Source organism: Vidua chalybeata, chromosome 16 (assembly GCF_026979565.1).
Source record: "Vidua chalybeata isolate OUT-0048 chromosome 16, bVidCha1 merged haplotype, whole genome shotgun sequence".
NCBI classification, from domain to species: Eukaryota; Metazoa; Chordata; class Aves; order Passeriformes; family Viduidae; genus Vidua; species Vidua chalybeata.
In genome coordinates, this window is record NC_071545.1 from 13,009,968 (window position 1) to 13,021,041 (window position 11,074).

Here is an 11,074-nt window from a genome sequence, read left to right on the forward strand (position 1 = left end):
AGAGTGAACATATGGACTTGTGTGTTTGAGATCTGAGATGCTTCCCCTGGGGCTTATAAATTATTCCTCCAGCTCCAGCTTTTGTTTTGTCATGAAGTGAAACATTGTTATTTTGAAAGTTAAACTATTCTAGCGTGTTCCCCAGTAATTTATAATAATTGCTTTCATTTAAGCCTGTGAGATCACAAAACAGTATTTTATCTGTCTTGTAGTTAGGCTTTTCCTCCTTTTTCTTCTAATGCAGCTACAATTTAAGTTCTGGGTTTACGTTGACTAAACATTCTCAGTTCCAAAATTAAATAGTAATATATTTTAAGGCCTCAATTGACATAAAGTAGCTGTAATTCACAGAATTTTAGAACAACTGAATGGTTTGGGTTGGAAAGAACCAATCCTTGACATGAGCAGGGACACCTTCCATTATCCCAGGTTGCTCCAAGCCCTGTCCCAGCCTGGCCTTGGACACTTCCAGGGATCCAGGGGCAGCCACAGCTTCTCTGGGCACCCTGTGCCAGGCCCTCCCCACCCTCACTGGGAAGAATTCCTTCCCAATATCCCATCGAACCCTGCCCTCTCACTTTGAAGCCATTCCCCCTTGTTTTGTCACTCCATGCCCTTGTAAAAAGTTTCTCTCTTTCTTGTAGTCTCTCTTCAGTTACTTCAGGGAGGATTTTTTTTAATTTACTAAGTAATTAAAAAATTAATAACACAGTACACAGTGAGCAGTATTAGTGCAGACCCTTTTTGGGGGGGGGTGTCTTTTAAAATTATCCCGTCTTTGGCTCCCCACATGCTCCTGCTCTGCTGGCTGATTGCCCAGGCATGGTGCTAATGAACTTTAATGCCAGGAGAGCACAGGGCAGGGAATTACCAAAGGCAGAGTGCCAAATCCCATCCCCTGGCCTCTTATCTCCTCCTCGCAGGGCGATGCTCAGCGTGCTGCTGAGAGCTTCAGCCGTGTCAGCAGCCGGGAGAGAAGGTCCTGATGGATTTTTAATTTCTGGGAGTGCTGAAGACCTGAGCAGCTGGTTTAACATCTCGTACCTGTTTTGGAAAGCTCTGTTTTATGAACAGGCTGCAGGAAAGGCTGATGTATTTATTGTCCTTTACCATCACTCCCGTAGAAGCCCCAGCTCTCATCTCTGCCATATAATGATGTTCTCCATAGGTCTGAGTGCCTAGGGCGGGGTGGCCTCAGAGTCCGGCTTGTGCTGAGGTTCCTGAGGTGTGGGATAATAACAGCAGCGCCTCGGGCAGTCCCTGAGCAGCCACGGGCGGGGATTTTGGTCGCCCCTCGCCTCTGCGAGCCCTTCCCGCCGGGCGGAACCTTCGTGCAGCAGCCGCCGCGTCCCCCCGGAGCCGGCGCGGCGTACCGCCCGCCCATGGGGGGCGGCTTTGGCCGCGTACCGTGGCGGGCCCGGGCCGGGATGTTCACGGCGGCCGCCGAGAGCTTCCTCAGGCAGGCGAGGTGCGACGGGGGGACAGGGACAGCGCCACGGACCCCTCGGGCCGGGCGGGGGTGCTGGCGGGAGCGCCGCGCCCGGGAATGAGCGGGGGGCCGGGCGGAGGGGAGGGCGGTGAGTACCGACCCTCCAGCCCGGAGCTTCCCCAGAGGGCCCGGCGCGGGGGCCCGGCTTCGTGACAGCCCCGACTCGCCCGGCAGGGAGATCCAGGAGGAGGAGCTGCGGAGGTTCGCCGCCCGCGTGTCCGCCCTGCTGCAGGGCCCCGAGCCGGGCCCCGAGGCCGTGGATGGGCTGCAGAGGCTGCACCTCACGGTGGCCGCCACCAAGTACCCCCGCAAGTGAGTGCCCCTGTGTGTCCCGGGTGTTGGAAGAAGCAAAGCGTTACCTTCCTAACCAGAAAGAAAGGAAGGGCGTGGGTCAGGGCTTTAAAATAACACGCTGCCTTGAAAAGCCTAGGTTCAATTTAAGCACAAAGCCCCTCTTTGCCTTTCACCGCCGTGCTAAGCAGAAGGTGCAAGCAGGATTGACAAGCGTTGGTGTCCCTCTGTGGGAGTGCACTCAGAAGTGAAGGTGGCATTAGTCACTGTCAAGGGGGATCATCCCAAAGCCAAAAATATGCAGGAAATAAACATCTGGATCTTTTCTTGCCTTGCAGTGATGTTTACTGTGACTCTTGCAGGCTCGATGGCAAGTTTGTGGAGCTGTTGCAGACAGTGCTGTGCTCACCCAAAAGTCCCGAGCAGATTCAGGTGTTATGTGCTGCCATCCTGAGGGAGATGTCACCTTGCAACGATCTTATCCTCTCCTGTGATGAGATTCAAGATACAAAGCTGTTGAGCCTGGTATCCTCTGTCCTTCTGGCTCAGGTAAATGACCTGTCAAATCAGAGATCTTCCCTTGTCAATATGGATTTGCTTTTTGATTGTTCCCTGCTCCTGAGCTCCTCCCTGAGCTCAAGCAGAGTGAAAATCAATTGCAAGTATGTAGGAAAAAGCAGAGGTATTTCTGTGTTCATTTAAAGGATCTCATTATTCTGCTTTGTATGGGGGGAAAATGGCAAATTTTTGTGTATAGCACTTAACAATAAAAAATGCTTAAAATTGTAATGTTTCGACACTGAGGTCCTGGAAGCAAAAAAGAACCCTTTAGAGCTGGCTGCTGGAATAGATTTCAAATCAGGGTTGCTTGAACCTGGGGAGGAAAGCAAAAGATTTTAGATATTCTTCTTATTATTCTTATGATGATGGCTTTCATGTTCACATATAAAAAACATACATAGAACCTACAAAACATGTAAAACTGTAATTGCAAATGACACTTCAAAGGTCCAGATTCTCCATGAAGAGAAGCAAACATGAGGATCTCCCTGTTTTGAGTGCTGCCTGGGGAACAAGCTGGAAACTTCTCTTTTTCCTCTCCTTTACTTGTATTGTGCCTGTTAAAGGTAAAATATTTTTGTGAAACTTCTCGTTCTGAGTTTCACTGTGTGCTTAGAAATGTCTCCAGTGTTTCTGACATTCATCTGAGTCTACTTAACTAAAGGAAGTGAAACAGAAACCAGCAATGTGTTACTTATATGCTGCCTCACAAAGCTCCTCTCTCTCATATCCAGCACTGAGACTGTCCTGCAGTTCCAGAATTGAAAAACACACATAAGCAGCCCCACAGTTTGGGATCTGTGAATTCAAATTGCAGAAAATCTCTGTAAAATGTGATAAAATTCCCTGTGCTGTGAGTTCTTTTTGTGTTTGACTTTGGTATTGATGCCTGGTGGAGCAGATAGGTCTCTGTTAATGGTAGGTTATCTATCCTTACCTCTGCTTTATTTTTCAGGGAAATAAGGGTGAAGTGGCAGCTGTGGGGCAGCGTGTTGTGAAAGTCCTGGAAAGAAGACTGCCCGAGGGTCAGAGCGCTCGGTTCCTTCTTCCTGTCCTGGCAAATGTCCTCAGCCTTTCCCCAGAATCTCTAACAGAAGGTAAATCTATAGGAAGGGCTGAGATTGCCACCTGGCTGTGGTCTGGGTAGTGATCAGAAGGCTCTCAGTTGGAAACTGCTGTCAAAAGTGACATCTCTGCTACGAGGAAAGGGAACTTATGGGGTGAGATGTATTCCACCACCCAGACTGGGCCTTCCTGTCAAATCCTGGCCATGGATTTCTATAACAGGATCATGTGCTCTAGCTGAGGTTGCAGCAGGAGTGTGAAACTGTAGCTATCCTGAAGAGCATCAAGCCATGAGAGAGAGAGAAAAACAGAGATGTGCCTGTGCATCTGGTCAACAGAGCAGCAGGAACAACTAGAAGTGCTCTTCATCAGAGAGGCAGCACTGGGTGGGTAGTGGTGAGTTAACCTAGGAGAGCTTTGCAGGCTTAAAATGCTGGGGAGTTGTGAGCAAGAGTGAGTTTCTGGGAGTTTCCTGTGAGGTTTGTGTACTTCATGCAGTGTGCCAGAGAGGCTCTGGGGAGGATGTTGGGTTGGGTGCATGACAGAGCAGGAAGGATCAGCTGCCCCAGCTGCTGTGAGTTCCCAGTGAGGGAGTTGTGCCTTTGGCTGCAGAGCTGAAGCCAGACAGTGCCTGAATAAAGTGACAGTGTTTTTGTACATTCCTCCTAACAGCAGCTGTGGATGGAGACAAAGGAACAATCTGGTAGCAGAGTCCTTGGTTCCAGCACTCACTCCCTGGCTGAGGTGGTATGAGGAGTATAGAGCATCCACCTTAGGCTATCAATTTCTTTATGGATTGCTGGGTCAGAGAGTGATCCAGGCTGGAGAAAAAGCACAGCAATTGAGGGTTAACAGGGACATGTTGCAGAGGCTGCTTCTCTGCCCAATCTAGCAATGACCCTGTCACTTCCCTTGTACAGAACAGACCGATGTTGTCAGTAAAAAGCTGGCTGACTGGCTGAGGTATGCAAGCATTCAGCAAGGAATGGCTCAGCCCTCTGGAGGCTTCTTCTCCAGTCCCAGAACCAAACAGGTGAGTGCTGAGTTGCCATGGTGACCTCACAAGAGCATTTGTTAGTCTGTTACCTGCTGGTTTGGATTCCCAGAATCACCTTCCTTTGGAAAACAGTAGCCTAGAAGTGCTGCTGTGCTTCAGCATTTTTTGTGGCATATGTGGTTGAGGCACATAGGAAAGCAAAGTAGGGGGATTTACAGCTCTGAGATGTAGGAGTTTAGCTGTAGACCCAGAGCTTTGATCCTTGAAGTAGTTTTTAGAGAAGAGTCTTTTAGTGACCGTGTACTTCAGAGTTGAAGGTGGTTGCAAACGAGACCAGTGTCAAAGTTGAGTGTTTCAGCTGGGGAGAAGGATCCAGCACAGCTGGCTTTTCTCTCTCTGCATACCTGCCCTCCTGCAGGACCCCAGACAAGGGCTACTTGTCTCTGTGGGCTCAGTGAGGTTTTCCCTGCCCTCTCACTTAGCCTTTCCCTGGCCTCTGACCTGCTGTATCTTCTCTCTCAGCCTGCTCCTATCACAGAGGTGGACGGTGCTGTTGCCACAGACTTCTTCACAGTGCTCTCAGTGGCTCAGCACTACACACAGGACCAGTGGCTCAACGTGCAGACTTTCTCCATGCTGAGAAACTGGCTGCTGTGCTATGGGGGCAAGGAGCTGAACACCCTTAATCCAGGTAGGGATTGAAGGTCTGCAGGCCACTGTGGGCTGCAGCCCCAAGAGGGCTGTGTGCTCTCAGATGTCGTATGAGGTGGCTGCACCAGCAACTCAGCAATCTCCTCTCTTTAAAACTGATTTCACATTAGGAAGAAATTATTCCCTGTGAGGGTGGGGAGGCCCTGGCACAGGGTGCCCAGGGAAGCTGTGGCTGCCCCATCCCTGTAAGTGCTCAAGGTCAGATTGGACAAGGCTTGAAGCAACCTGGGATAGTGGAAAGTGTCCCTGCCCATAGCAGGGGCTTTGGAACTGGATGAGCTTTAAGTCCCTTCCAGCCCAAGCCATCCTCTCATTCTAAGTGACAGGAATATGGGCAAGAGTTCAGAGATTGTGGACTAGGAGCAGGAAGGGTTTGGGAAGGAATATCACTAGACCTCCTGACTGATACTTTTTGATCCTTCCTTGGGGAATTACTTATTGGGTGAGTCTCCTGTTTTCAGACAAAGCCCCATGGATTCCTAGGAAAGAAAGCCTGGGAGATGGGAGACAGCATCTCCTTAGTATTCTTGTAATTCCCTTCTCCCACAGCCTCCTGTTCTTCACTCTGCACCCGGGAGCAGTCAGCTGCCTTTCTATTGCTGGGCTGCTGCGTGGGTGACATGCCTGTGACGAGCTGACACGTGTGCTGTTCACTGTGTAGGTGACAAAGCAGGAGTGGACAGGTCTGTGACATCCATGGTCTCTGCTGCAGCCACGGCTGGCCGGCTGCTTCCCCCCAGGGAGCGCCTGCGGGACAAAGCCTTCGAGTACTGCCAGCGCCTCATCGAGCAGAGCAACCGCCGTGAGTCTTGTCCTGAGCCCTCCTGGGAGTCCTCTTGGCAGTGCTCTCCAAAATACCTCTGCGTGTTTGGGCTGGGGTCTCACTCCCTGGAATCCACTGTTAGTCTGCTAGGGATAGGGCCTGCTGCAGCTGCTGAGGCAAGTCATTGACCAGCCCTGAGCTGGGGTGTTGGGAAGGATTTGGAGGCAGAACAGTCAGGGGAGGCTGTGAAACTTGGTTCTCATTGGCCTGAATTTAGGATCTGTGTGTGTTCCTGCCTGCCCTGAAGCCAGGGTTAGTGCTCAAACTGACAGCCTCATATTCCTGTGTGTACTCGAGGCCTAACTTGGACTCACTTCTCTGGCAGGACCCCTGAAGAAAGATGATGGAGACCTGCAAAAAGCTGTAAGTACACAGAGGTGGGGCTCAGGCTCTGGGAGTTGTGGTTTCCCCCATTCCAGTCTTACTCTGTGCTCTTCTGCAGTGTCTCATTGAGGCAGTGACAATCATGGACATCATCTGCAAACAGGACTCCTCCTACGTGTGCCGTGCTGTCTCCTTCCTGAAAATCCTGCACAGCAGGATCTGTGGGGATACCACTTATGCCAGGGCACTGCTGCCCATTGCCCAGTTCTTCCTGAACCACAGTAAGTCTTCAGCTCCCACCCCCTCCTCCACAATCCAGTTTTGCCTATTCCAGCATAGCCTTTTGTCCTGGCAGTTTGTGCCTGCCAGAGTAGGTAATTCCACCTTGCCTGTGCTCTGGTATGGATGATCCCACCCCAGGAGACCATGAGTTGGGATGTCTTTCAAGGAACATAACCCAGATCTCTCTTAGCCCCTGGAGCCCTGGCAGGGCTGCTGGGTGGGCTGTGCTCAGCAAGGTGCTGTGTCCTCCCAGGCAAACTGGCAGCTGTGGACTCTGATGCCATCTACAAGCACCTCTTCACTGATATCCCAGCTCAGCTCTTCCACAACTCATCACTGGCCTTCGAATTTGTCCAGTTCTGCAAAGACAACAGCCAGCTCTTCACAGACTCCTCCAGCATATTCAGGCAGAGCTTCCCAAATCTCTTCAAGGTAAAAAGTGTTGGAGCAGCAGAGGAGAGAGCCTGCTTCACATCCCCTTCTGTGCCCTAGAACTTGGTTTTTGCACCCCAGAGCCCTCCATGTGCCTTCATGGCAGTGTGAGGGAGAGCACAGGCAAGAAGGATTGTCACAAAACAAGTGTGAGTCTGAAGGGGAGAAGGTTCTGGGTGTGTTCAGCACTGCCAGGAGAGAAGAGTTTGGGCTGGCAGGACTGTAGAGGGCTGGGGAGCACAGTGAACACAGCACACAGCACTTTGTTTCTGGAAAAGTTTAGTAAGCTGCAGCTTGCCAGCGACTGAACCAGCTGCCAGAGGCCTGTGTTGAGCTTCTAACAGGCTCCTGGGTTTTGACCAAACCCTCAGACTTCTCTGGTTTTGCTTTTAAGTGACTTTCTCTTCCCATCCCATCTAGTCACAGTGTGGAGTTGTCTGGGTGTGTGATGGAGCAGCAGGGATAGTGCAGCAGTTTGTGCTTGTTCCTTGCAGTTCCTGGCGTGGAACAGCCCACCTCTGATCTCTGAGTTTGTGGACCTTCTCCCATTTCTGCTGGATCCAGGCACAACCATTGAGATCTTCCATTTGCTGCTTGACCTGCCCTGTTTGACAGCAGCTCTGGACATCCAGCTGAGGTAATGCACCTTCCCTTCTCACTTGTTAATGAGCATCTTAACACTGACCAAAGCCCAGTGCACACTTCTGAGCCTCAGCTGGTACAGAGCAAGAGGCATCACTGAGTCAGGTTAACACAAGGCTGCACAGATGTCAGCCCAGTTTTCCTAGTAGTGTGTTGTGGGAAGATGGGAAGAGGTGACCAGCTCACATTTCAGTACTGGACTGTCTTTGGGGCTCAAGGAGCTGTTGCCATTCCCCTCTCCCTCTCCACCTTCAAATGATTGCCACATGTTTGAGGCTTCCACGAGCTACCACCTCAATACAGAGGTGAAATACCTATTCTTCCTTTCCTGCTCTTAGCCCTGGTTTTAGCTTTGTTCTCCTGGAAGCACACAGAATTTTCTTCCTGAGATCTTAGGAGCTGCGAGTTTCCATGAAAATGGGGTAGGACTGGAACTGGGTGTGCATCTGCTCTTCCTTGTCCTCCTGACACTACAACTCTTTCTGGAGTGCTTAGAAAAGAGAGTCATCCTGAAGGCATGGTGGGCTGGGATGACTGAGGGATACAGAGTGCCATTTTTCCCTTTCCCAGGCATGACACAGAAGCAAGTCTGAAACTGTTGCCTGAATATGGGGGGCCTGAGCTCATCAGGTTGGCTCTCTGGCTTCCGGAGAGCCTGGATTAGACCAACTTGCTGTTCAGTGTTCAGGATCCCAGCTCTGCCCTGGCCCATTCTCACAGTGCAGCACATTCTGTGTGTTCCCTGCTAGGGCAGCAGCTCTTCCTGCCTCTGAGAAGGCCGGGGCTGACCCAGCTGGGAAACCGGCCACGTGTCTGGAGGCCTTTCGCCATCCCCTCTACAAGAGCATGTTCCAGTATCTCCTCCGCACCAAGTCTGCTCCCGAGGATGCTCCAGAGAGGTAGGAGCCTGTCTGCAGTGTGGTTCAGCCATCCAGCTCTGGGAGGCAGCACTGGGATTACTGGGAAAGGCACAGCTGCTCTGAGCTGGCTTGAGGTGGATTTCTCTTCCCTCTGTCAGCTTTGCCAGTGCTCAAAGGCCTGTGGGGAATAGGGAAAGGCAACTGGGAACAAACCAACAGTTACTCTTCTTTTGCCCACAGTCTGGTTCCACTTCGGCAGCTGCTGGGATCCCTGGCTGGCAGCCCAAGGGTGGTGCAGTGTGCAGAGACTGTCCCTGTCTTACTGGAGCTCTTTTTCAGAGTGGTGGCAGAGGTAGGTCCTTTTGGGGGAGTTCAGTTCCCAGTAGTGCTGCAGGGATCTATTGTTATGTCAAGAGCAGTTGTAGAAGCAAAATGGTGAAGATGCTGCAGCTCTGAGAGAGGGGTGCATGAGGGGAGAGTGGGATTGGTACTGGCATAAACCAGCACTGAGCTGGCCACTTGATCCAGAGAAACAGAAAAGCTCTGTGAAGCAGTATCAGGAGCACAATGAGAGCTGTGCTCTCAGCCAGCTGTAAAGGAGAGAGATTAGAGCACAGTGAGTGCCTGATACCTGCTTTGTGCACTGCTCCCCTCCTAGACCAGGCAGTTTCTCTGCCAGCTGTCTCACCTGGCTGGTTATTTTGGGGTTTGGCTGCTGGATGTCACTGATACTGCTGAAACAAGGGCTGGCTTTCAGTTTGCAGATGGGTCTCTGATAAACCAGCTGGTGGTGCTGCTGCTGCAGAGGAGTGACCAGCTCTATGAGATCCCAGCGTTTAAAGAGGATGTGTACAGGTGAGATGAGACAGGAGGCACAGCCCAGCTCCCAGCCCTTCCTCCTGGCATCCCAGGGCGGCCTGGGAGCCTTTTCAATTATGGCCCAGTCCCTGCTGTGACATACCTTTGAAGGGTGCAAAATGGGGGCTGCACCCTCATCCCGGCTGGGAACATCCTGAGGATACAGCCCTGTGCCAGTGGCTGGGTGCTGCCAGCCCCTCCTGCCTTTGGGCACCACCACCTTGCCCTGGTCTGAGCTGTGCCCTTGTCTCTGCTCCAGGGTGCTGGGCTCACAGCTGGCCGTGCTCTGTGGGCTGCGCCCTGCACTCGTGGTGGAATTGTCCACGGAGATCCTGGAGTTCTCGGGAGCAGTCAGCAACGTCCAGAGCAAGGAGGCCATCTTCACCCACTTGGTGAGCAGGGCTGCTGCTGCCACAGGCTGCACCGGCTGCCCTCCCCTCCTCTCTCCTAGCATTAGCTCACCTGATTTTCTATCCCTTAAAGATCATTCAGTTCCCTTTCTGTGCTCCCTTCTGCCCTGGCACCAGGCGTGGGCTGTCGGCGAGTTCCTGTCGGTGTCCCACGACAAGCGCTGCACGGTGGAGCAGATCACGCGGTTCTTCGAGACCCTCGAGGCTGTGCTCTTTGAGATCACCCAGCTCCGGCCACAGGCCAGCACCCCCAGCTGTGCCCCCCGTGCCATCAGTGTCCTCATGGCCACCTTGACCAAGCTGGCAGCCCGCAGCCAGGACTTGATCCCCAGGTGAGCACTGGCAGAGGTTTGAAACGTGCAGATTTCGTGGGTCTGAATGTGGGTTTGCTGGTGTTAATTAATAATTGAGTCTGGCAACTGAAAGGCCAGAGGTGAGCTGTGGAAGGGCACAGTTCAGAGGAGTGGATTCATCTGCTGACTAATGCTCTGTCACCTGCACTAGTCTGTTGGAGTTTACACACTTAAGTAGTGATCTGGCTGGGTGAGAAGGTCCTGCCAGCTGATAATCGTGTCCTTCTCTCCTGCAGAGTGTCCATGTTCCTGTCCAAGATGAGGACATTTGTGCAGAGCCCTGCTGTCACCTCTGTTTACTGTGAGGAAGACCTTGAGGAGATCCTTATACGTGCAACTGAGCTCATGAACCTGCTGAAAATGCCCAGCGTGGCTCAATTTGTGCTCACCCCACCCGTGGCCAGCACACGGTTTCAGAGGGAGGTGAATGACTCCCTCCCTTTGGCCCTGAGGATGGTCACCCAGCTCCTGGAGCCTGCTCCAGGCTCCCTGCCAGTGTGAGGGCAGGAGGTTTCGGGAGTGACTCACGGGACACTGCTGACACTCAAGGCTGAGGCCCTGATCTTAACTGGAAAAGAGGAACAAATGATTGTGAATGAAACAGAGAACAGGAATAAGGAGAGCTGAGGCTGCTTTTCTGGTCTAAGGCTGTTTGTATTTCTGTCCTAGTGCCTGTTGCTTTTTTATCTCCTAAGTTTGTCTTATCCCTTCCTGGTGAGTATGCACTGAAAATCCTGGTGGATTTGTACAAATGTTGCAGGAGAGCGAATGGTGCATTATCACCCTGCCAGCACACCCTGTCCCTTTGGAGATGTACTTGTTCCCTCCCTTCCACTGCTTTGTTTCCCCTCCCCTTTGCTCTACACCTGCACGTGCTGCTTCTCTTGCCTCTCTTTGCAGCAGATCAGGCAAAGGCCTGTGTGAGCTGGAGGAAGCAGGACTGACTCCATCACATCTGGGAACCCTCACTGCTCTT

At 52.0% G+C, this 11,074-nt stretch overlaps 1 protein-coding gene across 2 annotated transcripts; it reads left to right on the forward strand.

The window, feature by feature from the left end:
* Positions 1 to 1,373: 1,373 nt before the first annotated feature.
* Positions 1,374 to 10,744, forward strand: AP5Z1 (adaptor related protein complex 5 subunit zeta 1). Of its 2 annotated transcripts, XM_053957686.1 has the most exons (17): positions 1,374 to 1,468; positions 1,664 to 1,801; positions 2,143 to 2,329; positions 3,297 to 3,438; positions 4,327 to 4,439; positions 4,926 to 5,094; positions 5,776 to 5,916; positions 6,263 to 6,300; positions 6,380 to 6,542; positions 6,797 to 6,975; positions 7,470 to 7,612; positions 8,367 to 8,516; positions 8,718 to 8,829; positions 9,235 to 9,332; positions 9,595 to 9,727; positions 9,863 to 10,077; positions 10,335 to 10,744. In XM_053957686.1, the coding sequence occupies exons 1-17, from the start codon at positions 1,383 to 1,385 to the stop codon at positions 10,597 to 10,599; spliced, it is 2,472 nt and encodes an 823-aa protein (XP_053813661.1). In that variant the 5' UTR covers positions 1,374 to 1,382; the 3' UTR covers positions 10,600 to 10,744. The 2 variants fall into 2 exon arrangements, with proteins under 2 accessions (XP_053813661.1, XP_053813663.1); XM_053957688.1 differs by lacking the exon at positions 1,664 to 1,801 and having other exon boundaries at positions 1,387 to 1,468.
* Positions 10,745 to 11,074: the final 330 nt, after the last annotated feature.

What these genes read in the sequence shown, in the direction of transcription:
- AP5Z1 (XM_053957686.1), top strand. Translation starts at nt 1,383, where the DNA reads ATGGGGGGCGGCTTTGGCCGCGTACCGTGGCGGGCCCGGGCCGGGATG. An exon ending in CCCGAGGATGCTCCAGAGAG is followed by an intron (nt 8,517 to 8,717) that starts GTAGGAGCCTGT and finishes TTTTGCCCACAG; the next exon opens with TCTGGTTCCACTTCGGCAGC. An exon ending in TTTAAAGAGGATGTGTACAG is followed by an intron (nt 9,333 to 9,594) that starts GTGAGATGAGAC and finishes TCTCTGCTCCAG; the next exon opens with GGTGCTGGGCTCACAGCTGG.